The sequence below is a fragment of the Ctenopharyngodon idella genome, chromosome 3, assembly GCF_019924925.1.
Source record: "Ctenopharyngodon idella isolate HZGC_01 chromosome 3, HZGC01, whole genome shotgun sequence".
Lineage (NCBI taxonomy): Eukaryota > Metazoa > Chordata > Actinopteri > Cypriniformes > Xenocyprididae > Ctenopharyngodon > Ctenopharyngodon idella.
In genome coordinates this window covers 2,058,562-2,071,295 of record NC_067222.1, presented here as the reverse complement: position 1 = coordinate 2,071,295, position 12,734 = coordinate 2,058,562, and the positions used below count along the sequence as shown (strand labels likewise).

Sequence of the window (12,734 nt, the reverse complement as noted above, 5' to 3'; positions counted from 1 at the left end):
ACATGATGAGCAGCATGGAGTTTCAAAGCATACTGACACCAGATGCAACAAAATGTATCATTTATAGACCAAGATGCACTTTATATGCCAGTTTTGGTCTTTCAACTTTACATATCTGCATTTAGCAAATCTAATTATGCAATAAAAATCCTGATGCACTTGTGTGTATGTTTGAAGATTTTTGATAAATCGCATTTAGAAAATGTAATTATGCAATATAAAATTCTGATGCACTTATGTGCATGTTTAGTAAATGGCTCCAAGTATTTAAAATGATGTAAGATGAAGTTACAGAATGATAGCAACTTTCAAGGTTAATAATGAATATGGAACATTGAATTGTTCACAATATTCCACTTTTCCTCAAACGCCACATACTCAATCACAAGTAACATTTCAGATTTCTTCAGAAGTTGATACCTAATGCAGTCATGGAGCGCATCTGCTGCTGCTGGGTCTGCGTGGGCTGCTGTCCTGCGACCTGTGTCTGCGGAGCCGGCTGGTTCCCGTACGGGAGCCCGAGTGCTGCATACGCCCTCTGCATAGAGCTGGGGTCTATGTGTGTGCCGCTGCTGATGGCGGGTGCAGCGGGTTGACTCGTGCCCACGGGGCCCAGCGGAGCCTGCATGCCAGTGTTAGGGGAGCTCAGCATGGCTGCAAATACCACAGAAACACATTTGTTAAATTAAAATATTTAAATTAAATTATATCATAAAAGATGCTGCTTCAGATTAGCCCTAACAACCCTTAACCTTGGTAAAATCAATGTAACATCCACAAACAATCTTAATAATGGCCTTCATAAATAATTCATTTGTAAACGACAGTGGATAAAAGTGCCTGCTAAATGTAAAGGAAAAATGTAAAACTAAAAAATGATTTTCAATATGCAGTTTAGCAGTAAATCCATTTCAACTGGAAACGCAAGCGACTGAAGTGGAATAGCCATTTTGCAAACACAGAGCAGTGGCACAGAGAAGAACTGCAAGAAACATTGAGAGAACGTGCTTCTGTTGCCACTACAGGGGGATTTAAACGAGTCAGCGATCGACTGGCCAATTGGAAAGCAAGAGCTCTCTGTGTCCCGCCCCCTGTGAAAAACGAGGGGTGGAGCCCCTCCCCCGCGGTGTCAGATTACAGCCCCGCTGCCTGCCGGAATCTGCTGCTGGTTTCATGCTTTCACATTCAGAGCGCAGCCGAGCTGCACAGATGACCTACAGGTGGCAGCACTCATCTAAACGCACCCGGTCTCTCAAAGCATGAGATGCAAACATACAGTCAGTACAGTAACAAACCTGTTTATACATTAAAAAAAATATTTTGCTTTACCACTTTCAGAATGGCCAACTTTGTGCATTAGGGCAAAAAGTATGATTTTCATTACTGTACTGATTTTTTTTTTTTTTTTTTTTTGCATTAATAAACACTCAATTGCAAAAAATCTTAATGGCCCTAATAAGAATACTAATACTACTACTAAAAATACTTAATATTAAATATTATTTATGCAAAAATATATAGTTATTTAGTGATGCAGGGAATGTATCAGTGTAGGTAAATTATTTTAAATGAGAATATGACGTACGCTGCTGGTTCCTCTTGTCGCTGGCGTTCTTCAGGGGCAGACAGACGGGGCAGTCGTGCCGGGTGCAGTTCTTCCAGTGCGAGATGATCTGTCTAGAGGAGGCGCAGTGAGCCACTGAGGAAACGGACAAAAAAAACAGAAAAACTTTGTTACACTACTGAGCAAATCACATACCTAAAAGAATCTGAAAAAAGAGAAAAGAATATTGATCATCAAAACAATAACTAGAATAAAATATGAATAATGCATGTTGGAAAGGTGTTGCTATAAGGTTGTTAGGGTGTTCTTGGCGATTGCATTACTAGGTGGTTGATTATTGCAGCATACCTGCAAACTACAGACTGGTGAAAAAGGTTGAAATGTGGAATTTCTTTAAAAATGTATTGGATTCAGCAGTTGAAATAGTTTCAGAAAATTCTGATATTAAAATAGAACAGCATGTTTTTCAGGTAGCAATGTTGTTTTGAATTAACACCATTGTCTATAGTAACATCCTAAAACTGTAAAATGACCGCAAAAGCTATGATTTAAACAACTTTATAGTTCAAATAATACAAGTTTTGACAAAAACTAAAAGTTTTATAAAATGATAAACCTCACATTACAGCCTAGGGCAGGGCGATTTTTCCGATTAAATTGAATTTAATGTTTTGCCTCGATTTTATTATTATTACATATAAAATATGTTAGCAAACTTTACAATTAGACATGTAGACAATATAGCAATGATAACCGTTAAAAGAATATGATCCAACCACATGATGGCGCGCTTGATTAACCACTCTTGTGTGACGCTCTCTGAAAGTAGAACACATCGCTAGTCTTAAGCGGCTGTTCACTCAGAAATGCGTTATCGAGTTGAAAAAAAAAAAAAAAGACGCGAGCAGTGGAATGGGGAAAAATGCAAACTTATTAAACAAGTTGAACTTTTTTTAACTTGACCGTCACATTTTCAGAATGCTGTTTCATGGGTGAGACGCTGCAAAAGACGCAAGATGAGTGTAACAGCCAAACACATCCACAAAACATAAAAAGAATAGGAAAAATAGCGTAACAATGCAAAAACCTGTCAAGAACTACTACTGTATGTTTGATATTTCATGTTTGCATGATGGTGACAGGCTGAAATGTGCTGTTATTTTCTGTTTTTACAAAGCATTTGCTGTTAATAATAGCCTATTACTGGTGTTATTTATTGCTATTACTTTATGGCTAAGAAATATTTAGCATTTCTTATTTTCATATTATTTCTGAGAATATAGGATATGTTAAGTTTGTACAACATTTGCCTTAATATTTCATGCATATTGTTCTGCAAAGATATTTAAAAAAATAAGTTATTTGTTTTACATTTACACCATGTTGATCACTTCAGGTGTGGTGCACTTGAAATAGAACTTTTTTAACCAGATGGATAATAAAGAGAATGTTACTTGAATCATATTGTTGTGAAGTTAAGTCGACTAGTTAAACATTTATATAAAAAAAAAAAAAATCGTGAATTGGTCAATCGTTCTGGGGAGAAAAAAAAAATCTCGAGATTTTGCTTTTGTGCCATATTGCCTAGCCTAATAAGTGATTGTGTTATGAATAATTGGCAGACGGGCTGAAAAAAATTCAAATTCACTCTCTGTTAGTAATGGCGCTTATGATAAAGCAGAAATACAGCGGTTACCCCTGTATACAAAGCAGGGCTCCTCTTATGAACACTACTTTAGGCAAGATGAAATTAAAATTCTATCAAATCTTTTCTGAAGACAGTCAGAAGTATATAAAAAGACATTCATATAAAAAGACCTCCAGATTAGCAAGAATGGCATGAATGGCCTATTTCAATGTCAGATTGGCACGAATTTTGTTTGCAGGTATGTTACTGGCCCAATTCAAAGGGGCCCACCATTAAGTTTCTATTCACTGTTTTATCTATTAACAAAGTTCAAAGTAAACAATTACATTAGTGCACATAATATTTGTGCTTAAAAAAAAAAAAAAAAACATTTTGGTTAAGTTTTAACAAATTGGATGAACAGGAACAGGGTGAATTCATGTCATGTTGCACATTTCCAGTGTAGACAGCGAGATTGATCAAAACAGGAGCAACGTAGTTTTGCAACAGTTTTGCCAAACTTATCATTTAAAAATTTTCATTAAAAAAAAAATCCCAGTTTCTGCTGTGAAAATGCAGAATAGGTCCAGATTGGATGCCAAAAAATAGCTTATTATATTAAGGTCCCTAGATATGGTTCAGGTCCCTCTAGCAATAGTCATGCTTGTCTTAGCAAGAGCCACTAATAAATGAAAGGCATATCACATTCTTCATGAACAAGCTTTGTTTGAATGCATTTAGTTTTTTAAACCATGAGAAAATGCTCTGGACAAATTATATCATGTCAAGGAATAAAAGGGGCTTCAATGTTCCAGACTCCATCATACTTAGACAGTGAGACCACAAGATCCACGAGTGAGTTCCCATGTTTACATGAAGCCTGAGTGGCCAGCCAGACAGTTCAACAACACGAAGATGTACAGTCATCACTAAAATATGGTTGTGGACAAAGAGACATGTGGTTGGATGAACACACAAGCACTTTCAGATCGACTCAGAAATGAAACAGACCAAGATTTCTATAAAATTCAGAGCTTGGGTAAATTGCTGGAGTCGAGTTATATATTAACATGACTGGTGTCATTTTGTCTCTCACCTTGGCAGGATTTTCCCGCCTGGCAGTGGGTCATGTGGTTGAGGACGTTCTTCATGGTGCGGCAGTGGGGCAGGGCGCAGGCGCGCACCTCGCCGTTGGCCTGCTCTCGCCGCTGGCACTTGTGGGCATGAAGCAGCAGGACCAGCTGCTGCTGGATCAGTTTGCGCTTCTCCGGGTCAGCCGTGGGGCCCGCCGACACCCCCTGTCCCGGGACCATGCCCACCGAGGGCACCTGCTGCTGCAGCTGGAGGAAAGAGTTTAAATTAGATATAAGCTCCACTTCTGTTATAAAATGTTATAATACAAAGAAAAATATCTTCCAAAATATTCTCGGTTGGTTTGAATAATAAAGCCGCAAGCGAATTTTATTCACTGAGGTGTTAAGCATCTATTTTACACCTTAATCAAAGCAATGTGGTGTTTACTTCAAAGATAAAAGCACCGATACACCACTTGCAGTCACGAATGCAGAAGTTTTATATAAAAGAAATATGAATCATTTGGCTTCAACAAAACAGAATAATTATTTTAACATTTGTTATTTGTAAATTGTCTGGCCATAACCAATAATAAATAAGTTTACTTTTACATAGACTAGAGCTTTAAAAGGTAACTTGTAAATATGCTTTACATAGGAGAAATTAATACAATTTAATACCATATACAATATGTTCAGAAGTTTGGGATTGGTAAGATTTTTTTAATTTTAAAATTAAAATTATGCCTCTTCTGCTCACCAAGGCTGATTTTTTGGATAAAAAAAACAAACAAACAAACAAACAAACAAACAAAAAAAAACAGTAATATTGTGAAATATTTTTTACAATTTAAAATAACTGTTTACTATTGTAATATATTTTAAACTAATTTATTCCTGTGATCAAAGCTGAATTTTCAGCATCATTACTCCAGTCTTCAGTGTCACATGATCCTTCAGAAATCATTCTAATATGCTGATTTGCTGATATTTTCTTTTTTAGGATTCTTTGATGAATAGAAATGAACAATTTATTTGAAATAGAAATCTATTGTAACATTTTAAATATCTTTACTGTCACTTTTGAGCAATTTAATGCATCCCTGATCCAAGAAATCTTACTGACCCCAAACGTTTGTTATATAAAATACAGAAAATATAGCAAATTAAAATTAAGACACTTTGTTAACCTAATTACATTATGCTAGTGCAGTCTAGGTTTTTAGATATGAATATTCAAGCACAACAACTTTAGACTTCATTCAGCCAGTTTATTTACTTTTTTACATCATATTCTGCTGCATGTAAACGCGCACTTCAATTAGCTCTCCGAATGAATAAATGGCTGCTGAATAGATGTGTGACACGAAGAGGCCTGAAGTGTTCTGGACTGAACCATAGCCAGCTGTGGAGGGTTACTCACCAGATTTGGCACGCTGGAAGCACCCTTCAGGGTGGGCTGGAGGCTGTTGGGGAGAGCTGCCTTGTTCTGGATCTGGGCGTTTAATCCAGCGCTGGACATCTGCTGGACCGAACCCTGTGCATACTGCTGCCCGAACGGGCCATTAGCGGTTGCAAGACCCATCTATGGAGAGGGAAAAAAAAAAAAAAAAAAGACCTTCAGCATTCACAAACCTCACTAGTTCTCATGCACTTCACCCAATGTTCAAAGAACAGAGCAAAGGTGGCCCAAAACAGCTTCCACTGTAGCGTTTCAGTTTATATTCTTAGAGAGCAGTGAAAGCGTTCTGCAGGCACAAGGTTCAGCTCTCTGTCAGTGTAGCATAGACAGTGTCGAGCCAAACATTCATAGGTCAAAGACTGTACTAAAAGATACTGTCATCAGCTGCTCAGTGACATCCGTCTGCTCACATACGAGTACTGAATACCGCCTTGCCATTCAGTGTAGCAGAGCTTGAGAACAAAGCGTCTGCTCTTCATAAAAACACTAAATTAAAGATGCACTAATGATACAATATATGAAATTTATACACTACCATTCAAAAGTTTGGGGTCAGTAATGTTAAAATAATACAGTAAAAAAGTAATATTGTGAAATATTATTACAATTTAAAGCAGCTTTTTTCTATGTGAATGCTTTAAAATGTAATTTATTCCTGTGATTCATAGCTGAATTTTCAGCATCATTACTCCAGTCTTCAGAAATCATTCTAATATGATGATTTGATGCTCAAGAAACATTTATTATTATTATCATCAATGTTGAAAACAGTTGTGCTGCTACATATTTTTGTGAAAACTAGGGCTGCAGTGTATCGTTTTAGCATCGATATCGTGATGTGCGCATCCACGATAGTCACATCGCAGGAAGTGTGATGTCTAGTATAGGGATCATAGCGGCGTACAGACCAGGCACCACGGTTTGAAACACACGTGATTCTCAGAATAAACGCAAAGTTTAACCAGCATTGAGTGAAAGTTCATAAATTTTGCACTTGTTCCAGGTCCTGTCAGTTATTTTCTGTGTGCACACAAACAGAGCCGCGCAGACAACACGTGAACACCAAATTCCGTTCACTTCCGTTCACTATTTGTGCTTGAATGGAAACATACATGCAGAATTGTGTCAAAATGTCCATATCCTTGTAAACACAGTTGCTTATGGCTTAGGTAACACAAACAAAGAAAATGGATGTGTATCATTATATTAGATCCGCGCATTCAGTCTTAAAGTGACAGCAGGCTAATATTCTTGCTGCTTGCAAAAGGGCAGAAAATTTCTGGTAAATTTTCAGAAAATCTTCAAAATTTCCTGAAATTTTTCTCAAGATTTTTGGAAACTTTCAGGAAGTTTACCAGAAAATTTTCACCCTTTTGCATCCCTAGACATGAATGTTATCAAACAACAAAATACAAAGAGAAAAATCACTTTTGCAGCTTTAACACAGATTAAATACATTCAATTTATACAGTGAAGAATATATAGTGTTATTTTACATTTGATTATTAATTTTCTGTATGCGAATACTTGAAAAATATAAAGCACTGTTTATTTCATTTAAATCACCCCAATCATTGTAGAATTATTAATTCTTTTCAAATAGAGCTATTCAAGTAATTTGGCGAATTATATATATATATATATATATATATATATATATATATATATAGCAGAAAAAAAAAAAAAAAAAAAAAAAAAAGTTACTGACCCCAAAGTTTTGAACAGTAGTGTAATAGTTTGCAGCAGCTGTGTCATTTTTTGCTAAAATACTTTATCCTATTCTAGTTTAATGCTTATGTTATGCTTAAGTTATTCCAAAGATACGATGTACAAGAATGAAAACATTTCAGTGTAATCCACCAACAGAAATAGAACGAGTGGGTTTAATAACCCAGTGTCAGAAGAATAACAACTATGATTTTTTTGTGGAGTGATTCAGAATCATGAGAAAAAAAAATTGTAATGTATTTTGATTAATCATTACAAGGTCAAAGTTTTTTTCTAAAAAAACAAAAAACAAAACATGCATGGGTGAATTATTCACAATAAGATCTAACATGTGCATTTAGAAAATACATGAGGTGATTTTTCTTTTCATGACAACTTTAACCTGTGCCATTAATCATCATTTACTGCCAAAAAAATGAACTGAACATCTGCATTATAACCGGAGTTATTTACACCACTTTCCACAGCACAGTTCTGCAGCAGAGCGTCAGATCAGAGCTCCTCCAGTGGCGTGTGTAAACCAGCCCATCCCCCACCATTACTAACGACAGCCTGCAGCCATTAGCGCCGCACACGCCGCTGCTGAACGTGCCACTCTGAGGAACTCCCTGTCCTGAGCAATACAATCTCTGCCGCCTGTCGTGCTCCCTCTTTCACTCAAACACGCTCCGTGATGCCATTAAAACAGCAAGCCATAAATCCTCTTCCACATTAATCTGACTTTTCTAACTAGCCACAACTACAACAAGCAACAATTTTATTAGTCATTTTTTTGCTTTTTAGATATGTTCTGATGGGATGTCAGTTTAACTTTCCAGAGAGAGAGAACAAAAAAAGTTATCTGACACCAGAAAACTCCCTCAACATAAGACAAAACACAGTATCACCAAAATATTACAGATGTATAATTTTGATGGAAATTTAACAACAACAAAAATTATATTTAATAGACGTGGTAATGCCAATTTTTGTAGTATACAACTCAAATCAACAAATAAAAAAATAAATGTTCTCTTTATTTGGAGATCAAATAATAAAATTCAATAATATAAAATGGCTACATCTGGCCCACATTCAAAGTTGTTGTAAAGTAATTGATATTTACGCATATTGTGAGACAAAATATATATTACAGTCACAAAATAACGGAAGTAACGGCAGATATTTTCTTCTGTATTGTGATGTACAAATGTGATGTATCAAAAAAGAAAAAAAAAGATGCAGGCATGGGGACTGTTCTGTCCATTAGTTGTTGATTGGATGGAAGCACATCTGAATGTGAGATTGTGGTTGATTGAAACAACGTGTTCTAACCAGACACAACGCAATAAAACGCATTAATCTGAGTTTTTGTCCTAACTAGCCGCGACAACAACGCACGACAATTCTATTTTAGAAACTCAGTATGTATTTGTAAAATGGTGTAATATTCATACATTTGATAGTGTACGTATCCATTTCCTTGCAAGTGCCCTCTCTGGTGGCGTGCACTTGCTGAGAGAGCCCGCCCACATGCTGTTCCGATTGGCTGTGGTCTTTGATTTTCTTGCATCTCGTAGTCGCGTCGCATATGGTGTGGACAGACAAATTGCTTGTCGCTGGAATCTTATGGCAACGTGTCTGGTTAGGACATGGTGTAAGAAAGGGGCAGGATTTAAGAATACAAAATGGGAAAATTCCAATCGGAAGTAAGCATTCCTATGCACTACTCACTCCGAAGGGCACAGCCCTTGCATTGGGGACTTTGGAGGAAGCAGGGCACTTGTGTGTCATAATGTAGCCGTTTGAAACGGGCCATCTAACTTTAAAATAAATAGCAAGGATTCGCCACAATGGGTCACATGACCATAAATGATAAAATTACTTTCTCAAAGCGACCGTTGCATGTACCCTTCGCTAACAAACTTGTGGAAGTGCTCTCCATGAATGGATTCAGATGTTCACTTTCGCTTGGAACGCCCTACAAAAGCCCCTTTCCCAAATGGCACCCTAAACACTCCTATGAAACGCTCTGTTTTCCTACGAGTCCACACTTTCGAGACATAACGCCACTTCAACTGTCGGGAGGAAGTCTGCTGCGAAGCTCACTTCAGTGCAAGCTCACCAAAGGCACATATCGACTGCAAAGGAGTGTCTCGTGTCGCAAATCCAATGTCGCTGGTAGTGATTCTCTTTGAACAATCAGTGATCTGCAGTGTTTACACGTCACATTTAGTATCGGTGCGGCTCACTTGGAACCTCAACTGAGGTGGTACAAAAAAAGTGCCAGGTACTAGGTACTGTACAGTGGAAAAGTGAGCTGTACTGAGCCATACCATGCAGAAGAGCCTTAAAGGGTTAGTTCACCCAAAAATGAAAATTCTGTCATTAATTACTCACCCTCGTGCCGTTTTACACCCGTAAGACCTTCGTTGATCTTCGGAACACAAATTAAGATATTTTTGTTTAAATCCGATGGCTCCGTGAGGCCTACATAGGGAGCAATGACATTTCCTCTCTCAAGATCCATAAAAGTACTAAAAACATATTTAAATCAGTTCATGTGAGTACAGTGGCTCAATATTAATATTATAAAGCAACGAGAATACTTTTGGTGTGCCAGAAAAAAACAAAAAAACGACTTATTTAGTGATGGCCGATTTCAAAACACTGCTTCAGGAAGATTCGGGGCGTAATGAATCAGCGTGTCGAATCATGATTCGGATCGTGTGTCAAACCGCCAAACTGCTGAAATCAAGGGAGTTTGGAGCTCCGAACTGCGGATTCGACACGCTGATTCATTGCGCTCCGAAGCTTCCTGAAGCAGAGTTTTGAAATCGGCCATCACTTTATAATATTAATATTGAACCACTGTACTCACATGAACTGTTTTAAATATGTTTTTAGTACCTTTATGGATCTTGAGAGAGGAAATGTCATTGCTCCCTATGTAGGCCTCACGGAGCCATCGAATTTAAACAAAAATCTCAATTTGCGTTCCGAAGATTACGAAGGTCTTACGGGTGTGGAACGGCATGAGCGTGAGTAATAAATGACAGAATTTTCATTTTTGGGTGAACTAAGCCTTTAAAATGACAAATGGGATACCCTATGGTCTTGTGGACTTCATGATCACATGCACACGGCGGCCATTGTAAATCCACAAGACCGCAAGTGCTTATGAAGTGGGCCATTTGGGCAAGGGGCAAATGGCGTTCCCTTCCCAAAGTGCCCATCACGAGCGCAAAAAATCACATAGAATTCGCCCAATGATAGGAGAAGTCCAGCATATCGTTTCACTGGAAGGTCGAGAACAATTACGATTTTCTTTTTTTTTTTTCTTTCTTTTTTTATAAATGAAACATGGATGAATCATTCAAAATAAGATCAATGACATGCATGTAAAAAAATAGGGTGAATATTTCATGCTGACTTTAACGCAGTACGTCACAACATTACTGAATCTCAATGGGTAAATAACATAAATCACTTCTGCCTACTAACAGCCATACAAATATATCCACCGCAGTATAAACAGAATAGGAAAACCTCCCACTTCAATCACAGTACATATACCACCCAGCCCTAACATTAATTAGTTATATTTTTTTATTTGATAAAAGATGTGGTTAAAATGTCATTTTGTTGTTACACTGTTAAAGATTAATTAATTTGATTTAGACATTTTTTGATGCTAAACTGGATTAACCCACAAAACAGAACCTAGAAAACCAAAAACATAAAACAGATCTCCTATGAACAGCTATAGGACACAAGCAAGAGCTCAGGGCAGACATACATTACTGTAGCACTACACTGACACTCTCTCACACAGATCTCACACACTTCACCTGCACTTGTGACTCTCATAATCTGTGTGCAATGCAAACACACGTCGTACTGCCGACAGCACATCTATTCACCTCTGAACAAACACAGCAGATATGGAAACCCGTGAACACTCCGGCAGCCTGTGTGAAGTTATTCATGATGTTTCATTTGCCAACTCCATCGATTGACTGATTTCTCAATATGAACCCAACACCCCAACACAAGTGCTTGAGGAACACTCACTTGTGAGAAAAATCGCAATGCGAGTAGCAGACTGGTTTCCGATTGGTTTCCTGTAAAACCACAACAGTCAGACAAGTGTGATAGCCACAACTACCTTTCTGTGCAATCTTTTCTTTAAATGTCTTTAGAGCTCAAGCAGGCACAGATTAATGTTAAACATAAGTTAAATATGAAGCCTGAGGTTTACTGAGGTAAACAATGACACGTGCTAACAAAGACACGGCCACAAACACTAGTTTAGATCAGGATGGGAAAAAGTAACTGGCGCTTTCACGATCTTAAGGGACATTTTAAGCAAACCCCACCACGGATGAGAGATGGCCAATGTGAAAGGCCAATCGGACAAGACAAATTTTGAAGGGAAAAAAAAAAAAAAAAAACACTTGGAAAAATATACCCTGGTGGCTGGAGCCAACTTCCCAACCAGTCCACTTAAACATGACCACTTCAAAACAGATAACTACGATAATTGAGTACCACTGCAATATTAACACAAACAATAGCAACAGCAATCATCTATTGCATTTTCAAAATTACCACAGTAACAATATATTTATATATTTCTTTGCTATTAAAGGGATAGTTCGCCCAAAAATGAAAATTACCCCATGATTTACTCACCCTCAAGCCATCCTAGGTGTATATGACTATCTTCTTTCAGACGAACACAATCGGAGATATGTTTAAAAATATCCTGGCTCTTCCAAGCTTTATAATGGTAGTGAATGGGGTCGTGTTTTGAAGCCCAAAAAAGCACATCTGTCCATCATAAATATAATCCATACGGCTCCAGGGGGTTAATAAAGGCCTTCTGAAGTGAAGCGATGGGTTTTTGTAAAAAAAAAAAAAAAAAAATTATCTGTATTTAAAACTTTATTAACTATAGTAACTAGCTTCCGAAAGACGGCCATACGTATAGATTTCCGGCAGAAGAGTAACCCTTGACCTGACGCATGACACAATGATGAACGCGGAAGCGCAGAGGATAGAGCAAATCAAAACACCGGTCACGAATTAGAAGTCTAAAACGAGAAATTTTAAAGAGAAATGTCAGAGGATTTTGATATAAGAGGAGATGAGCTTCTCTTATATGCGTACGGTCGTCTGCCGGAAGCTAGTTATTTTAGATTACTAAGTTTTAAATATGGATATTTTTCTTACATTAATCCATTGCTTCGCTTCAGAAGGCCTCTATTAACCCCCTGAAGCCGTATGGATTACTTTTAC

At 37.5% G+C, this 12,734-nt stretch overlaps 1 protein-coding gene across 1 annotated transcript in view; it reads right to left on the bottom strand.

Annotated features, from left to right (window-relative positions):
* crebbpb (CREB binding protein b) overlaps positions 1-12,734 on the bottom strand; it is a 53,589-nt gene that overhangs the window by 22,969 nt on the left and 17,886 nt on the right. The window contains 4 exon segments of the mRNA XM_051885269.1: positions 421-654; positions 1,586-1,699; positions 4,288-4,531; positions 5,688-5,849. Of these exon segments, the coding sequence (XP_051741229.1) occupies positions 421-654; positions 1,586-1,699; positions 4,288-4,531; positions 5,688-5,849 (754 nt within the window).